Here is a 14,675-nt window from a genome sequence, read left to right on the forward strand (position 1 = left end):
AGAGAAATGGGCAGATCAGTGGACAAAAGGACCACGCAGGTTTTGGGATTCGTATAGCCTGTCCTCTCCCAGCCAGCTGGCCGCTGTCTGGTGGGAAGCATGAAAGAGAGGTGGGCTCTGGCCCTGTGGGCTCTCTGGAGAGCAACTGTGCCCAGAGGCTCTGCCCATTCACTGCCACTGAGAAGGCTCTAAGCTCAAATGAAAAGCATCTAAATTTGGTGTCTGATAGCCAAACATAGCTCTATTTTGGAACAAAAATGCATCACTCTCCAGAAGTTCAGCATTCTCAAGAGACCCACTCTGCCAGCAATACTCACCTTCATCTCTGGAATAGTCTTCCCCAGAATGTGGTTCAAACAAATAATCTCCTGTGGCCAGCTCAAATGCCTAGGATACAACAGATGACATGCTAAGCACTTCACAAAGGCTGGCCCCCAAGTTACCAACATTTTCTCCTGGTATAAGAGGCCTATATTTTAAGAGGATATGAATCAAACCAAAGGGTCTCCTGATAGGGCTCAATATCAAATTTTCTTTCTTCCAAAAGAGTTCAAGGAAGCTTCAGAAATGTTCTTTCATCTCCTTTAAGAGAAGGCATAAAGGCCATATGCTCTCTTTATTTTGCAGGAAAGAAAAGAGACATGTCAGCGCACAAGCAGCTGTCTGTAGGCTTGGCAAAGGCACTGGGCTTGGACACTAAATGGTGGACCAGTTCTCAGTCAGGACCCCAGAGCACACCCTCAACCCACGTTAACCTGTCCCCTGAACAGCAGGTGGCCCTGGTGTCTGGAAGCACATGCCTTAGTGACCAACGCTATTTTCAGCAACTCATCATTTATGTTCATCGCTTCACTCATTTCTGATCCAAAGGCAGTAAAATCTAAAGCCAAAAAGATGCTCTTGTCCTGCAGGATCAGAAGGAACTTGATGGCATGTGGCTCATCCTGAAGAAGGTAAGGAGAGCTGGCTTCCTAGATTTATACCGTCTGTACCCCAGGCATGCTTGGTTGTGGAGGCCACTGGTTTCCATTTCTGCCCGGGATTCTATTTCCATTATTCACCACACACCCCGTACCCATGAGTTTAATCTGATAATATAAGAACAACAAGTACTACTGCTGCTTTCCTGTTCAAATACCATGTTTAAAAAAGAAATTAAGGGAAAGCTAAATCCCATTTCTGGTTTTTCTCACACTAGCTTCTACTCTGTGTTAGATTTTGCTGCACTGAAAGGCACTCGGGGAGCCGCCCTCCTCCCTTCACTGATCAGACAATGGCACCACCCTCCTTCTCCTCAAGGCACTGTCGTCCCTACCTGGGTCCCAGAAGAAACCACCTCCGACACGGGGCACACAGTGCAAGGGAGGTACACTTAAGGGAAGATTTGTCCACCTGGGGTGTGGCCACCTTTCCTATCTTTAAAACACCGAGGGTGGGCCCACTCAGCACAGAACCACACCTTTTCACCTTTATCTTTTTTGAAGAAAGGAGGTAAGTGGAGTGACAAGACCACTACCACCTACCCCTGCGATGAGCACTAATTCCTGAACTTAGGACCCCTACCCTGAAGCAGACCTGGGTCTGAGCAGGACCAGGACATGCCAAGCGTCAGGAAGTACGCTGGTCACCTGAGAGCTGTAGGACCCAGGAAGGCCCTCATGTGGGGTTGCCCCTCTCCATACAGTAAACAATAAAGACACTGGGCCAATCCCAGATGGGAGGTTAAAAAACAAAAAAGCTTACATTTGGCTATAAATTCAAAGGTAACGATTAGATTAACATTAGCTAATGGTCAGGAGATCTTCCTTGCAGAGAATATAATTAAACACCTTAGGCACCAAAAGAAAAGAGGTGAAATCCTAATGGAGAAAGAAAGCCCAAGAAGCCACTTGAGGAGAAGTTCCAAAGTGAGCACCACCTTCTTGACTCCTTCCTTGTCCTCTCAACCTCTAATTTTCAAAACCATTTCAATCCGGTTGGAGATATTTACTATATAGTCTAACTAAGATATGGCTGCTGTGGTTTAAAAGAAACAGGGAAGAAGCAAAAGGGAGGCTCCCCCATCATGTTAGCTGGTTCCCGGTTGTCCAGAAAGTGACAAGATCTTAACAAGTATGACAAGGCAAATGCAGATTACAACGAAAACATCACTCTTTGTACTTTATATTCCGGCAGCTATGAAACCATGAAAGATTATTACTGCTCTCAAGAAGTTACCTCCAATGATATCATCTTTATAACTCTATTTATCTTTAATATTTAGGAACCTGGGTTATTGCCTCTGTACTTGGCCCACTCCCTCTGAAGGCTCTCCCCTGGACCAACCTCTGCTTTCAGGTTCTGGGGAGAACACACATCTCTTTCTTGAAATCCAGTCCATGCCAAAGCACCCATTCTGAATAAATAAGGTCACCTATTTGTTCTGTAATGTGAACGGTGATGAAGAGTGATGAAATTTGTTAGATTGGCTTTTCTTGTTTGATGGCACTGACTTGGTCTCCCTAAAAAGTTACCCACTCAGGGACTCTGACACATAAATGCAAGGAACAACTCATCAGCCCACACAGAATGTTTAGATCATATACACATCTGAAGGAGACAAGCTCAAGAAAAGGAAAAGAGATTCAACTGACAACCCAGCTACTTTGCCTCATTTGCTGTCCTTCTGCAGCTGGAAAAGATCTCTTCCCGGCCACAGCAAAGGCGCTTATGCTTGAGCAGTTATAGGCACCATACGAGGGAGCTCGTGTCCACCTCAGTCTCTGTAAGATTTGATACCCTTTATAACACTCAAAGAACTCTGGGCTGTACCTGCGAGGACAATCTGGAGCTTTATTACAGTTTGGTATTATGAATTTAATATACTGTTATAATTTTAAACTTCAACAAAAGGGTAGGGGGAGGAAGACACTGTCTCGTCTTCACCTGGTTCTCTAGGAAGAACAAAGGAGAGCTCTGAGCCATGACCTTCGGGGCCGGAAGGTGGGAGGTTAAGGAAGGAAGACTAGCTCCTTTCAGAAAAATCAGCTTTATGATAACCAACTGATTAAAAAAACAAACCACCTCATTAGTAACCCTAGAAACACCAAGGGAGACTATGCTTGATTCTTGGGGAGTGGGTGAAAACTAAGTCCTTGCTGTGCAGCAGCCTCTAAATTTAAGAAAAAAACCAACCACAAGTTCACCAAATCTTTTAACTATTCTCCTCCACACCTAACATGTCCAGAAGTGAATGCTATTCCTTACAAGTCTGTTACTGATGTTTACGCCCACATTCACAGGCAGCAAGAGCAGAAGTTGACAGGAGATTATGTGAAAGAACAAATCCTTAAATAATGGAAGACAAGAGGATAACCTGAGGGCCTCCCTGGTGGCGCAAGGGTTAAGACGCAACCTATGAAGCAATCAGCAGCCACTGCAGCATGAGTTTGATCTCCCAGGCCGGCCAGGAAGCAACACACATGGCGCAGAAGACCTCTCCTGACTTGCCCTCTGCTCCCCTCAGCAGTGTACTTCGGTCAATCTGCCTGTTCTGTTCCCCACTCTTTCTCTGGCGAATCCTCTCACTCCCCCCACCCTCCACACCTCTGGCCTGTACCTCACCTCTTGTATGCATAAATAAATAAAAATCTTTTTTTTTTTAAAAAAAAAAAAAGGAGGATAACCTGGTATAAAAATCATACTGACAAGTACTTTTGCAATCTTGTCCTATTTTCCAAAATATAACCCCCAAAATTAGCAGCACAGAATTTCAGAGTTGAAAGTACTCTCAGAGTCTAAATCAGGGCAGCCCCAAGAAGGCCTTGTGTTGCTGGAGACATGTAAGGCTTGACCTCACCACATCCTGAAACAGAACACTTCTCCCCCGTAGCTTCAGCTGTTAAAAGTACCCCCTTTCTACTGACCTAACCTCTGCCTCCCACTGCTTCCTAGCTCCTCTACCTCTTCCTGCTCTGGAGTCACACCGAGTGAATCAAATTCCTCTGCACACAGCAATCTCTAAATTCAAAGGAACCAGCACAGGTCCTCAAGTTCTCATAACCATTCTGTTCCAAACCTAGCATGGCTGGGACTTAGTTTTTGATATTCGTCCAAAAAGAGCTAATTTTTAAAACTCTTATCTGATATTGTCTGTCAAAGCAACCTGAGAACAGAAGCATCACTTTTTGTTCATTATTTATGGTCTCAGACCATGCTAACTTCAAAGACACAAAACATCTACTTATTTTCATATTCTCTACCCACTATCTGCTTATTAACACAATGCTATTCCTGTATCATAAGAGGACACACAATAGAGCATAGAGCACACTCAAAAGAACTGTTAATATTTGAATAGACAATTACATTTATTCTGCATTGTTTTTAGTGAGAAGAAAAATGCCAAACTCTACATACAAGCCCTATCATTTAAATAACAGAGAACTTAGAATAAGAAAAAGCATGAACTACCTCCTAGAAGAAAGGTTCTGAACTGGTCAGAAAACAGAAACAGAAATAGGGTTATGGATGTAGACCCATTAATACTCATCAACTCACAGGTTAGGACTAAGTGAGAAAAAGATGCACTGGATGGGCTAGAGGACAGTTCAGATACAACTACACTTGTGATGCAACATAGCCAGGTATGACACATGCACGAAAAGGTCTGAGGGAAATATCATTGTGTTAACAGGAAGAGACCCAGTACCCAAAGGGGTGACTGCAGCTGCTGGTGACGGGATAGCCAGAAGCAACAATAAATAAGCCAGAAGATTCTCAAGATTTGCTCTATAAAAAGAGAGAGTGAATAGTGGTGTTTGAGCAAATCCTTTCCTCTCCAGTAGACAGCTAAGGTTTGTCAGGAGGCCACCAAGAAGAATCTTTCAATCTCCGACAATCTTCCCTCTCATCTCCACAGCGTGAGAGAAAAGAAGCTGTGCCCAGCCAACCTCAGAAACCAAAGGAACTACTTGAAGGCATTCTGTCACCACATTTGAGGGTCTGGTTCTTGGGACTATGAGAGAATTTCTCATAAGACCAAATTCAAGAGAGAGAGAAGAGAGAGAGAGAGAGAGAGAGAGAGAGAGAGAGAGAGAGAGAGAGAGAGAGAGAGAGAGAGAGAGAGAGAGAAAGGAATACCCAAGACATGCCTGAGAAAAATTCTTCCCATTCTGAACATACTTAAGGCAGCAACTTTCCCCTCAGCCACCCCACACAGACAACCCTCACAATCAAACCTCATGCACTGGTGAGAATCATCCCATCATGAGCACTGAGGGGCTAAGCCTTTAAAAGACGAAAATGGCAAAGGCCATTCTTACCATACAGGCTGTACTCCAAATGTCAGCAGGTGTACTGTAACCTGCTCCTATTAAAACCTCTATGGATCTATACTGACGCGTCTGGATGTCTTCTGTGAAATGTTTATGCTGGAAGGGAACAGATGGCATTACTGTGGAGAAACACATAAAAACCGAAAAACATGTCTTCTAACATGTGATCAAGACCAACATGTTTTTAAAAGAAAATTCTACTTACCACCCAACAAGCATTTCCCAGGTCAGCAATTTTAACTCTAATTTTATCTGCATTCAGTGGATCCAGGGGATTCACCAACAAGTCGGCCGCCCGGGTTTTTGCTGGCATGAGTGAACAGCAAGACAGTTAGTGCTGGGATGAGGTCTGCATGCATGCACACAATGTTTACTGGGCACAGTCTCCTTTTCTAGAAAAGTGATGGTTATTTAGGCCTGGAATACTGTAAGTTGAACTCAACAGAATTTAGAACTCTTATCTTTGGCAAATATGTCTCAGAAGAGAACTGGGCTACCCAGGCACATGTGGACACGGCCTTGCCCTTTCTCCTTGGGTCCTTGATTCCTGCATCCCTAGGTCAGCCCTGCTCTGCTCACTGGCTGTATCTTTCTAGCTGCTCCTCATTCTATCAGAACCCATTCATTACCCTACCACATCCAGCTCAATGGGGCATTAACCATGGGCATAGAGGCAAAGGGGACACTGCCCCAGGTCGCAAATCCTTTCTGATGTGACACACGATTCACCCAACACTCACACATCCCTATTGCTCCCTCTGCTTGGGCTGAGCACAGAGACCTTATAGGTTAGGTGACCCATGAGAGGATCACAAAAGTAGGCTCTGGACTAGAGAAGTCCAGACCAAAAGTTATCGCGTAGTTAACCAGGCACAAGTGACAAACTCCTGCAGTGAGTTAGCACCTTCAACAGCAAAACTCAAACTGACAAGTTTGGATTTCTGCGAAGGATAAACCGTCACCAGGGCTTTTACTTATTTTAAAAGTAATTCTGATATGGTATTTACAGTCTAACAGAAAAGCCTGTTCAATATAGAACATTAAACACTCTTTTGTTCAAAGTCAGGTACCCCTCCTTTTAGAGCACATCTGAGCTGTGGAAATCACGGTTCTCAAGGAGGCTCCAATTCCTTGGCACCCCACATAGGCAGCAAGCAGGCCATACTGTTAGCAGGGCAATGGGCAGGTAAGGTGCCAGGACCAGAAGCATCCAGAGCACCCCAGGAGAGTTAAAAGGAGATGGAGAGAACTGGCAATTTTTACCCTCAAGATCTAGTCTTCAAGCTTGTGAGTCAGCCCAGACAGGCCAGGTTCACGTGCTCCCTTCTTGCCATGCACCATGTGTGGCCACTTCCCTCTCTGTAAGGATCTGACCCACCACTGAACCTCACAAGGCCGGGGTTGAGCGAGAAGAAATACAAAAACTCAGAAATTATGAGAGAGAAGTCAGTATGGACACCCACCCACATGAACAGATAAGAATAGATACACCAGGGCCTCCCCTGGTGGCACAGTGGTTGAGCGCTGGGCTGCAAAGCTGCCCGCAGCCTCTGCAGCACTGGTTTGTTCCCTGGCCACCGGCGAGGGTCCCACATGGTGCGCAGACCTCTCCTGCCTCCCGCTGCTCCCCTCAGCAGTGTACTTCGGTCCTTCTGCCTGCTCTGCTCCCCGCTCTGGCTCTGGTGAATTTTCTCACCCTCCCGCGCTTCTGACTGTACCCAGTGTTTGTATAAATAAATAAATAAATAAATAAATATATATATGTATATATTTTTTTTTTAAGGGGAAAAAAAGAAAAGGATACACCAGTGTGCTTTGGTGGTGGGTGTAGTGGAGTGACATACATCTGAGGAGGTATGAACCTATGCCCCTAAATCATGAAGTAAACTAATGTTACTGTAGTTAAAAAAAAAAAGGGAAAGAAAGAAAATACAGACCGAATTAGAAGTGGGGCTGAGTTTCACCAGGAGAAAACGTATAAATGCTAAGCCAAATGCTAGACGGGAAGCACTAGAACAGATTGTTATTTAATCAAGGGAAGCCAGGAGGTTAGAAAGTGGAATTTGAGGTTTGCAGAATTGGATTCAAATCTAAGTTTAAGCAACTACAATGTACAAGACTGGCAACTGACTGAACCTCTTTTGAGGCTCCATCTTCAGGAAAGGCGGTAGAATAAGGGAACAGCCAAACCCCACCAAAAATGAGAGAGAAAGACCAAACATGGAAAGCTACAGCAGCACCTGGCTGATGGCCACTGGCCAGTCCCCGGGGGCTTCCCTCTGCCTATAGCCTGCTGACCACCCTCTGGGGTCAAGGCTGCACTGGCTAATGAAGGAACAACCAAAACCTGATTGTTTAAAAGAGGAGTAAACCAATTGTTGGTTTACTCTCCAGACAGTTCAAATTAAAGGGCTAATAAGAAAAGAGGAGGGCCTCCCCGGGTGGCACAGCGGTTGAACGCTGGGCTGTGAAGCTGCCTGCAGCCTCTGCAGCACCAGTTTGATCCCCAGCCGCCAGCGAGGGTCCCACATGGCGCAACAGACCTCTCCTGTCTCACCCGCTGCTCCCCTCAGCAGTGTATTTCGTCAGTCTGCCTGTTCTGTGTCCCCCCCCCCACCCCCGGCTCTGGTGAATTCTCTCACCTTCCCATGCTTCTGACTGTACCCAGTGCTTGTATAATAAATAAGTGAATCTTTAAAAAAAAAAAAAAAAAGAGAGGGAAAGAGAAGAAAAGAGGAATAAGCTTTAGGCTCTGGCTGCCATGAATGAGCTGGTATCTGTGGCAACTCAAGTGGACAGAAAACTCACTCCCAGCTGCCATTTCTAAAGACATTTTCAAAGGAAAGTTCTCAGGTTCTGCATAATTCAATTAAGCTAGAGGATATACACTCCAAAAGATACATTATCATGCATCTTCAACATAGTCTCTTTGTGTTTAATGTCCCTCACTTAGATCATTAAACAAAATCTCTTTGGTGAATTGCAGTTATCCTCCTGGGTCAGGTCTGAGTTAACTCAGCTCACAACACATTACTAGGGAATTTATCTCCAACATTTAATTACATAAGAACACAAAGAAGGTAAAGGAGAATCTGCCTGTATTTCCAACCTTTTTTTCTCAGTGTGATACTTAACTATGCCCAGGTACCTGACTGTAGGACTCAAAAAGGCCCATTTAACCACAGGAACATGCTCATAATCATACCAATTTTGTTTTGCCCAGGTATCAGATGATCTTTGATTAAGTCATTATTGTGGCAATCTATCACAGATCTCCCATGTTCACTGCTTCTATCAAGGAGGGAACGAAAAAGTGGGGAAAAGTGGGTTGGGACCCTTATCACTTCTGATAAACTGGTGTCTGGGTGACAGTATTCATTCGGATGATGTTATCCTAGAAACTAGTACAATAGTAGCTGACAGGGTCTCAGAGTGAAGAAACAGCCCCCATCACTTTCTGCATGGCACGACCCTATGTCCAATTACAAAGGCATGAAAATTCTTTCTATGTGGGCCTCCCCTGGTGGCACAGCGTTTGAGCGCTAGGCTGTGAAGCTGCCCACAGCCTCTGTAGTGCCAGTTCGATCCCCGGCTGCCGGCGAGGGTCCCATATGGCACAGCAGACCTCTCCTGCCACACCCACTGCTCCCCTCAGCGGTGTATTTCGTCCATCTGCCTGTTCTGTTCCCCGCCCTAGCTCTGGTGAATTCTCTCACCCTCCCGTGCTTCTGACTGTACCCAGTGCTTATATAAATAAATCTTTAAAAAAAAAAAAAAAAAAGAAAGAAAGAAAAGAAAGAAAATTCTTTCTATGTACAGGAGATTCAGTACCAGACCCAAGAAAGTAGCAGAAATAGGAGATTTAATGCTAAAACCTAATGCATTCATTCATCATGTGTTTACTGTGTCCTATCTGTGTCCAGGTACCATCCTGGCACTGGAAACAGTACCAACAAGACATTCAAGGTTCCTCTACCACACCCTAAATTTGGAAACTCATGTACCACATGGCAATATTAACAGTAAATAAAACAAATGATTCACAAGCCATGGCAGGAAGTTCTAGATGCTGTGAAGAAAACACAGAAAAGACCTAGCTAATGATGAGGATGATCAAGGGAAGTCTTTTCCGCAGCGGGGTTGTTTGAGGAGAGACTTGAAAAAAGGGAGGTATATAGGGGGAGAAGTTCTAAGCAGGAGATACAACAAGAACAAAGCGCAAAAGCAGCAGAAACAACTTGTACTTTTGAGAAACTTTAGAGAAGACACTGTGGAGGCACAGAATGAGCAAGAAAGAAAAGGAGTTAAGGAGAAGAGGTATCAGAGAGTTTGCATAGTGCCTGTGAGCTCTACAGAGCAATGCCTCTAGGTGTTCTAATTACAAAAACATTGGTGATGGGGGTTGTTGGTGGGAGGGAGATGAAGTGATGTACTTTCAAAAGCTCTCTGGATTGCTCTATAAAGAACAGACTGGGAAGCAAGAGCTGAAGTGAGATGCATACACATCTTGTATTACAGAGGCCTAGACAAGGTTGACAGGAACTTGGATCACAAGGAGAGTGAAGGGACCCAAAATACATAACTTGCAAGAAAAGCCAACAAGACCAGCTACACTAGGGTCCCCTCCTTCAAATGAGCCGAGATTGTAAACAGAGGCTTTCATTTCAAAGTGTGAGCTATTGGCAGTGCTCGGAATTTTTGGACTTTTCCTTTCAAATTCCTTTTGTTCATGAAACAGACAGTAACTAAACTGTGGCCCAAGTTCTGTTTCCTGAGTTAGTTGAAGGGTCATGGACACCTCTCATTGCTGACTGGTCAGAAGCACAGGTGATAAGGTGAATTTGTGATTGGCATGGGGGTGAGGGAGGTGTAGAAGTCCTTAACCTGTGGGATCTGACTCCATCACCAAGTAGTATCAGAATTACATTAAATTGTAGGACACCTAGATGCTTTTAGAGAATTGTTTGATGCAGGGAAACCCCTTACACACACATTTGGTGACAGGATGTATTAGTGTGGTAATAATGTGAATAAAGAGAAACATGGAGGTGAATGTTTCCTTAGATGAACCTATATTCCAAGTGAAAGCATTTCATAAACATCTTCATATCTTCCCTGGTCAGGGTAAAGGTAAATAGGACAGAATGTGTGTACCCAAGTAAAAAACATATCCTAAGGATGATTCGTTATAGATGATGAGTAAGGTGCTCCGAAGCTCTGCCAGCTGCTGGAATGGAAGGGAATGTAGAATTTCTCGGGTTATTTGCCGGGTTGGCTCATCAGTTTCCTCATTATGTGTTGCACACTCTTGTCAGCAGAGGGAGCAGAGGAGGTTTCTGAGCTTTTCACTGTAGACCAGGATGAAAACCAATGGGGACACCCAGTTTTTGCTTATTGAAGGCCCTGAGCATGTCAAAATATGTCATGTGGCATTCACTCTCAAAATAAGGATTTGAAATAAGTTGTCATGATATTTTAAATCCATGACACTTCCCTTAAAATTTCAATAGCAGAATCCTATAATCTGGAATAGCTATCAAAATAAAATCTCAATTGAGACAAAAGCAGGAACATTTTTCCTTATATAGAAAACAAACCTAAAAACCAAAAACTAAATATCATGCTATCAGATAGAAGATATAAATTATAAATTAAACTAAGTTTCAGAAGCTACAAGTGTAAGCTGCTAAACTTAGGTTTTAGCACATGTCTGATGTCACTGCCTAGATACAGAAAGATGAGAAAGGCTCAAAAATAGTATCTGATATGCACAGAGCAAGAGAAAGCGTAGCAGCACAGTATTTTAAATTACACTACATATCCAGAAGTACAAAAGTTAAAAAAAGATGATGGTTAATGCGTGAATAGGTGATTTCTCAACTGTCAGCATATTCACAGCATTTATCAAGAATTAAGACTTTGGAGTCACTGAAAACACCTTATGGGAGAGACACTTACTTTTTGGCAAATCCCCAGTGCTGGAGGCTGAAACTGTCCTGCTTCTGTCACGGGATGGACTGCCTTCCTCAGGCTCAGTAAGTGGGGATCCCTCAGAAAGTGTAGAGCCACAAGCCACAGGTTCTAAGGGCCCAGGGAATAACGATGTGGAAAACTCTGAAAACTGTGACTCTGGAATTTTATGTTGTCCATTTGGCAATTCACCATTGAATTGTTCATAGGAACTACTATATGTGTAATCACTTTCCACATTTGGCTCATCAAGGTTATATTCCTCAGGATTTGGACAATCTTCTTCATCATCATCTTCATCATCCAGCTGCTGTTCCAGTAAGAACGGGCCATTCTCTATATGACCATTGGTTTTGGGGGATTCTATCCAAGTAGGGTCTATGTTCTCAAGTTCCTGTTCAACATCGTCTTCATCTTTCTCAATGTTTTCTTTCTCGGCATCTTCTTTCTCTTCTTGATCCTCAACTTCACCTTGAAAAGTCATGGGTTAAGAATTAGAACTTGTGGGGCCTCCCTGTTGGCACAAGGGGTTAAGACGCAACCTATGAAGCTGACCGCAGCCACTGCAGCACAGAGTTCGATCCTCGGCCAGGGAGCAACCCATATGGCACAGCAGACCTCTCCTGACTTGGCTGCTGCTCCCCTCAATCTGCCTGTTTTCTTCCCCACTCTGTCTCTCGTCAATCCTCTCACCAACCCCCCCGCCCACACCTCTGGCCTGTACCCCAGCTCTTGTATGCATAAAAATAAATAAATCTTTAAAAAAAAAAAAAGAATTAGAACTTGTTACTTGGCACTAAGTACTTATCTCCAATGAGATACATTTGTTAAATGTATTATATATAGCAAAAACCTCTTGACACTCAATAAAATCCTTAGGTTTTCTAATCTTATTTTTCACTTATTAAGTAATCGGCCTTATTAAATACTTTTGTTCTCACTAACAATAGTGTTTTGGGGGGAAATTACTATTTATAAATAGACCTGCACTTCCATTCTAACCTCTGCACTACAATTTCAGGAGATGTGTATGTGTAATTATTAAAAAAAAAAAACAAAAAAACAAAACAAAAAAAACCCCAGTAATTACAAAAGAAAGGGCAATTAGGAATAGGAGAGAGGCATAGTGCTTCTCATTTTAAACTATTCTGAAATATTAACATATTTCTGGCATACATTTTACAAATACAGCATTAGACTGTTCCTGTATTTCCCAATAAGGAGTTGGAGAGACTCATCCTCATATTTGAAGTAGCACAAAGTCAACTATGTGACAATGACTTGGTAGTAATGATCTCCTGAGCCCCTGTGCAGCACTGTCTCCAGAATTCACTGACCGTTGTCATTAGCAGGTTCTCCTTCAGTCGCCTCCTCTATTCCTGCTGTTTTTAGTTTCACCTCTGGGCAGTATTCATCATCCTGCTCATTGGAAGGTACAGCTGATGTGATATTTTCTTCTATTATTTTCCTTTCAGCTTCTCGCTCCAATTCTTCTATTTCCTGCAGGCGCTTTTCCAATAACTCGGCCTGCCTTTTCTGTTTCTTTTTCAGTTTTTTCTTTTTATTTTTAGATATTTTTCCTATCTATAATATGTTTTAAAAAAAAAAACAACCACAGGTCAGTTTATTTCTTTTTAAACCACCACACAATAAATAGTACACATGCTGATAAAAATGGCAATACCAACAAAATTCCATTGTTTCCCCCACCCCCAGGTAATATTTGATTAAAAATCACTTGCTCAGACACAGGAGTCACCTTGTAGCTATGGTTATCAGTAAAACCAGAATAAAAAAATCCAGTCCAATCTAATATCAAATAAAGGGAATGCTAGCAGGACCTGCCATCAAATGAATATAGTTTAAATCCAATGAATTCTTTTTCATTGAAACTCTAATAACTAAATATGTTAAAGACATTCTTCAAAAAGCAGCTCTTGCGAGTCTGATACTGCCTGTATACAAAGTAACAACACTCCTTCTCTTTTTACTGTCTTACCAACTGTCTGCCACAATAGGTACAGTTCATTGATTGTTGGTCAACAGTACTGCTTGTGTATAGGTCTCACACAATGAGCTGTTATCAACAGCCATGAGTGCATTAACTCTACGGAATGAGCATATGAAAGAAATATAGGGGGAAACAGAAAAAGCCACAATTTCAGTCTCTCTTAATCATGGCCATCTGACTTGGAAAGTACCACAATCTTTCACAGAATCAATAATTGAAACAAGCTGCTCAAGTCTCCATAGAACTATAGGAAATGACTAGGCCCCTGGCAGGCCACAGGTAGACATGCTTATTACAACTGTCCACTGTACAGAGGTTTTCATCCATAACTGAGAGCTACTGGCAGCATTCAGAATTTTTGTGCATTTCCTTTCAAATGCATTTTGTTCATAAAGCTCTTATAAGGCATGGAGGTGAACCATCAGCTCAAGATATTTAAATATATTTTACCTTCTACCAGAACCAAGCCATGCTTAGATCCATCAGGAAAGGATTTAATTCCAAGCAGTTTGTTTCATTTTATTTGAGTGGGTGTATGGACAGTATGATAACAAAGACAATATTCTTTCATATTTCTGGTTAATAAAAAAATTTAGAAGGACAGCTTCAGAAAAACAGGTAACCCAGAAGATAAATAACTCCTGTAAAGTGGTTTTGGACCACTGCTATTTCAAACCCCATCTCTGTCACCTCACACTTCACCAAACTACCAATAGCACTCCCACAGCACATAAGGACTAAAAAAGATGAAGTTCATACGTGGAATAGCTTCAAACATTCCAATTCTAAAAATCACTTCAATGTGTAATGCTTACTTACACATTAAGTCATATAGCTAATAATATACGCATTTATGTCTACTTTTTACATCACTGTACATTAGAACATATGCGGCAGACAAAAATCTATATAACCAAGTCCCCCCAAATAACCCTTAAATGAAAAATTATTGCAGAAACAAACAGAAATTTTATTATGAAAAGCTTAAAAATGAATAGTTGCCTTCGACATGAAGGTGAATATAAGTATATATGACTACTTACAGGTTTTTGTTGTGGAGCAGTACTCACTAAAACAAAATGAAACAAAATGAATGTTTAGAGGAGGAGAAATATATCTTCATGTAGGTAACTTGAATTATAAAATAAAATAATCACTGCCATGTAATGGCAACACAACTCCCCAAATCATTAAATACCAGGGCTTCTTAATCATGGTCATCTAAATGTTTATTCAACACAAAAAAGGATTTTCTCTTAAAGGCACAGGAGAGACTGTTAAAAAACAATCAGTCTGGAGGTACTGACTGACAAGAAAATGGAGAAGAGTTCAAATTTATAAAAAAAATTTTTAAAAATGCAGCCAAGCATTTTTTATAC

At 42.4% G+C, this 14,675-nt stretch overlaps 1 protein-coding gene across 9 annotated transcripts in view; it reads right to left on the bottom strand.

Annotated features, from left to right (window-relative positions):
* Positions 1-14,675, bottom strand: part of SRPK2 (SRSF protein kinase 2) — a gene marked incomplete at both ends in the record, with an annotated part of 198,698 nt that overhangs the window by 9,891 nt on the left and 174,132 nt on the right. For all 9 annotated transcript variants that reach the window (XM_084230852.1, XM_084230851.1, XM_084230859.1 and 6 more), the window contains 6 exons: positions 318-387; positions 5,304-5,411; positions 5,521-5,621; positions 11,274-11,756; positions 12,623-12,869; positions 14,340-14,365. In XM_084230852.1, coding sequence (XP_084086978.1) covers positions 318-387; positions 5,304-5,411; positions 5,521-5,621; positions 11,274-11,756; positions 12,623-12,869; positions 14,340-14,365 — 1,035 coding nt within the window. The remainder of the gene's footprint in view (positions 1-317; positions 388-5,303; positions 5,412-5,520; positions 5,622-11,273; positions 11,757-12,622; positions 12,870-14,339; positions 14,366-14,675) is intronic.

The sequence above is a fragment of the Talpa europaea genome (genome assembly GCF_964194135.1).
Source record: "Talpa europaea genome assembly, chromosome: 3".
Taxonomy (NCBI): Eukaryota; Metazoa; Chordata; class Mammalia; order Eulipotyphla; family Talpidae; genus Talpa; species Talpa europaea.